Genomic DNA, 3,807 nt, shown 5'->3' with positions numbered 1-3,807 from the left:
CGTTTAAGGAACTGTTTAAGAGTTATTGAAAAAATAAAAATGAAAGAAAAAATTAATTTATCATCACTTGAAGAATGGTCGGAAAAAATAAAAAAGTCATTGTCGTCATTTTCTCAAAATAACTAAAGTATTCAATCATTAGTAATTTTTTCATTTTTTTAGTAATATCATTTATAAAAAAAATAATATTTAAACATGAATGATACTTCGAAGAAAGAAAAAAATTAAATGTATAGATCTCCTCTTTTATTCTGACTATACTAAGCAGTATGAAAGGCTTTATTTATAAGAAAGTACTTTCATACCTAAAAAAAAAAGATAAAAAAGAAGAGAAACCTTTTGGTGTTGAACTAGACAAAATACCAGATGACTATTTAAAAGATGGTCTCCCTTTCTTTTTTATAGACATAAGTAAGTATGTGCTAAGTCGTTTGTTTTCTTTTTATAGTTGTTTATGAAAAAAAAATACCAATTTAGTAGATCAATGTATTGGCATAATAAGAGTACCTGGTGACACTGCTTTAGTCTCTGAAATAAAACACAGTTTATCAAAGAAGGAGAGTTTTAAAAAATTTATAGAAGGCCATGATATAACACATGAACTAACAAGAGTACTATTGTCATTTGTTAAAAGCTTACCATCTCCATTAATAAAAAAAGAGGAAATGGTAATATTCTCTAAGATCCTTACACAAATAAATGCAGATAATATTCAAAGGACTGTTGTTGCCTTAAAATTAGAGTTAAGAAGAATAGATCCTATAAGAAGAAAATACTTAGTATTTTTTATGAACTTCTTTTATCAAATTTCACTTCAAAAAGATATGAACAAAATGGGGTGTAGTTTGTTGTATTTCTTTATAAAATAATTTATAATATAAAATAATTATTATAGAAAATATTGCTACATGTGTTTCGGTATCTTTTTTTGAATGGTCAAATGATAGTTCAGAACTCGCTAGTATTAATAAAAAAATAAGTATAATAAGAGTAATGATTAAGCTGTACCCTTTATTATTTGATGTTTGTAGTTCTTTTTCACTTATAAAAACTTCAAAACACTTATTGTTATAGGAGTTCGAGGGTTTCAATTCAATAATAAAGTCAACTCCTGCATAAAAATTAACTATAAAGATAAATAGTATAAAATATTAGTTTAAATAATGGAATACGCTTACAACTATCTCAAGTTATTTCTTTTTCAAATGAAATTTATCAAACGTTAATAATAGAAATTATTATTTTCTTTTTTGTTCTATTTTGTATAATTTTATAATAAAAAGTAGATAATTAAGTATTAATAGAAATATCTTCTATTGTTCCTTGCTCAGGGGAGACTAATCCCGTCCCTGAGCTTTAAATGTATTTGTTCTTCAACTTTTGCCTTATTCTTTGCTTTTAGTTGTTGAACGGTGAGAATTTTCTTTTCTCATTTTTGATGTGGAATAAAGTATTTTAGACATCCCTTATTTAAATATTCATTATTTAATTTCTTTTTAATTTCGATGGGTTTAAATTTCTTCTTCTTTATTTTCTTATTTTCAGGAGAATATATAATTACTACTGTATTGCTTTAGGCTAATATTCTTTTAGCCTCATCCACTTGACCCTTTTCCTTTGATAATCTTTCTTATATTATCAAATAATACTTGTATTCTAACAAGTAATAATAACATCTTTATAAATACCCATTCGTTTATTGTCAATGATATTCTGTCATTGTAAATAATAAACACTGCTATTCTTGCAGTACTGGGTAAGATGTTTTTCTAACCAAACGCAACGTCATAACCAGTCCATAACTGGGAGGGATCGAGGGATGGAAATATTTTAGGGATCTGTGTGGTGTCTCTGACGTGCTACCTTCGAATCCATTTTGTATAATTTTATATAAAATAAAATATTTTAAGATACAAAAATGTTAATATTACAGTAGAGGAATACAGATAGCCAAAAAATGAGGCGGCATTTCAATTTTAAAGTATTTAATAATATAGTTTTATCTTAGGTATGGAAAATCTATTTTTCATTAAATTGAAAAAAAAAGATGACAGAGATTATAATGAAATAATTTAAATATTAATAATAAATTATAATGAAATTAATAATGAAATAGTTAAATATAATAGTAATAATATAATAAATAATAAAATTAAAATAATAATTTATTTTTATTTATATTAATAATTTATTTTCTCTTATTTATTATTATTATTATTATTATTATTATTATTATTATTATTATTATTATTATTTTCTCTTATATTCGAGTTCTTTATTCTCTTGATTCTTTATTTTCTTTCTTTAATGTTATTATTGATATATATATTTCATTTGTATTATCATTGTATTTATTATTTATATTTATAACCATAATAATTATGTGTATTTAATTAATGCTATTATCTTCATTATTATTATTCATATTTTTAATATCTATTCAATATTTCTTAAAATTATTATATTTAATTATAATAAATCAAACATTTATTTTCAATTAATTATAATTATATGAATAATTGATATAGTAATATTCATATATATTGATATTCATTAAATTAACAATAAAATCATTAAAATATTACAAAATATAAAATTTGTTTATCATATCATTTTTTTGGAACCACCACATTTTTGGCTATCTGTAGTTTATCCTAATTAAAAATTTAAATTCTAATCAACTTTCTCTATGTTTATGAAAATTTCTTAAGCCATCTATTTATAGTCAAATAAATCATCACTTATTTTTACTTTGTTGATTATGTTTTTTAAAATGATTATATCAAAAATAACTTTAATTAGTTAGTGATTTATTCATCCATTTTCTTTTTTATTTATTCAATTTGGTGCTATAATGATTTGATTGTTTATTTATATTTATGTTTATTTCATTTTTATCCAAATTCTTGTTGTTACTATTCGTTATTTACTATATTTATTATTTATTTGAAACGATTGTATTTTGTTTATTTCATTATTACAATAGTTATTCTTGTTTATATTATATGAAAATAGATTAATTGATTATGAAATAGATTTATAATGAACAAATATATTTAATATTTTGATTATTGGTATTATATATTTTTAATTTTAAATTATTTAAATCATAATTTGAAAATGATAATTATTTTAATATGAGTTGAAATGAATGTGTATTTTCTGTATTTAAATTTGTTATTTATGTTATTATATTAATTTTATTGTTTATTGGTTGTATGATTGTCATTTTATATTTGTTAGATTAATGAAATATTCATTTTATTCAGTATTGTGAATAATTGAATGGAGATAATAAATAAAATAAATGTAAATATTAATGTATCTATTATTATCTTATTTATTAGATTTATATTATTATAAAATGAAATGAAATAAATAATCTGATATATCAATATATAATAAATTTTATTCAAACATTAATCAAGAATAATGAATATTTAAATATTTACAATATTAGATCATCATTTTTATTTATTCAAATCGAAGAAATATAAATAACATTTATATATAAATCATGAATAATAAATTGAAAATATTTATATGAATGTTTTATTTTCATTTATTAAGATAATTCAAATGATATAACACTTTCTTATTACATAATTTATATATTAAATTAATTCATTATTAACATTTTGAATATTACAATTCATTCATTTTGAAATAAGATTCAACAATTTTCATAAACAAAATATAAATAACAATGAAGATATCAATGTTTAAAACAAATAAGATAAAATAAACAACTCAAATGATACAAATAAAAAGAAATAAAATAAATATAAAACAGAAATGATAATATAA

At 20.0% G+C, this 3,807-nt stretch overlaps 1 protein-coding gene across 1 annotated transcript in view, besides 17 other annotated features; it reads left to right on the top strand.

The window, feature by feature from the left end:
• Window positions 1-126, top strand: part of EDI_018960 (uncharacterized protein) — a gene marked incomplete at both ends in the record, with an annotated part of 2,028 nt that extends 1,902 nt beyond the window's left edge. The window contains one exon of the mRNA XM_001733242.1: window positions 1-126. This exon is cut by the window's left edge and continues 1,902 nt beyond it. Coding sequence (XP_001733294.1) covers window positions 1-126 — 126 coding nt within the window.
• Window positions 127-142: 16 nt separating this feature from the next.
• Window positions 143-194: a sequence feature (AT_rich).
• A 663-nt stretch (window positions 195-857) lies between these two features.
• Window positions 858-903: a sequence feature (AT_rich).
• Window positions 904-1,115: 212 nt separating this feature from the next.
• Window positions 1,116-1,165: a sequence feature (AT_rich).
• A 110-nt stretch (window positions 1,166-1,275) lies between these two features.
• Window positions 1,276-1,872: a repeat region.
• Window positions 1,873-1,879: 7 nt separating this feature from the next.
• Window positions 1,880-1,909: a sequence feature (AT_rich).
• Window positions 1,910-2,075: 166 nt separating this feature from the next.
• Window positions 2,076-2,165: a microsatellite.
• Window positions 2,166-2,195: a sequence feature (AT_rich).
• Window positions 2,196-2,202: 7 nt separating this feature from the next.
• Window positions 2,203-2,255: a microsatellite.
• A 49-nt stretch (window positions 2,256-2,304) lies between these two features.
• Window positions 2,305-2,463: a microsatellite.
• Window positions 2,464-2,599: a sequence feature (AT_rich).
• A 194-nt stretch (window positions 2,600-2,793) lies between these two features.
• Window positions 2,794-2,948: a microsatellite.
• Window positions 2,949-2,995: 47 nt separating this feature from the next.
• Window positions 2,996-3,139: a sequence feature (AT_rich).
• Window positions 3,140-3,165: 26 nt separating this feature from the next.
• Window positions 3,166-3,205: a sequence feature (AT_rich).
• An 86-nt stretch (window positions 3,206-3,291) lies between these two features.
• Window positions 3,292-3,569: a sequence feature (AT_rich).
• A 33-nt stretch (window positions 3,570-3,602) lies between these two features.
• Window positions 3,603-3,634: a sequence feature (AT_rich).
• Window positions 3,635-3,691: 57 nt separating this feature from the next.
• Window positions 3,692-3,807: a microsatellite.
• Window positions 3,724-3,807: a microsatellite.

The sequence above is a fragment of the Entamoeba dispar genome, genomic scaffold (genome assembly GCF_000209125.1).
Source record: "Entamoeba dispar SAW760 scf_1105229459093 genomic scaffold, whole genome shotgun sequence".
NCBI lineage: Eukaryota > Evosea > Mastigamoebida > Endamoebidae > Entamoeba > Entamoeba dispar.
The sequence above is the reverse complement of the archived record's forward strand: the minus strand, read 5'-3'. Positions and strand labels throughout refer to the sequence as shown.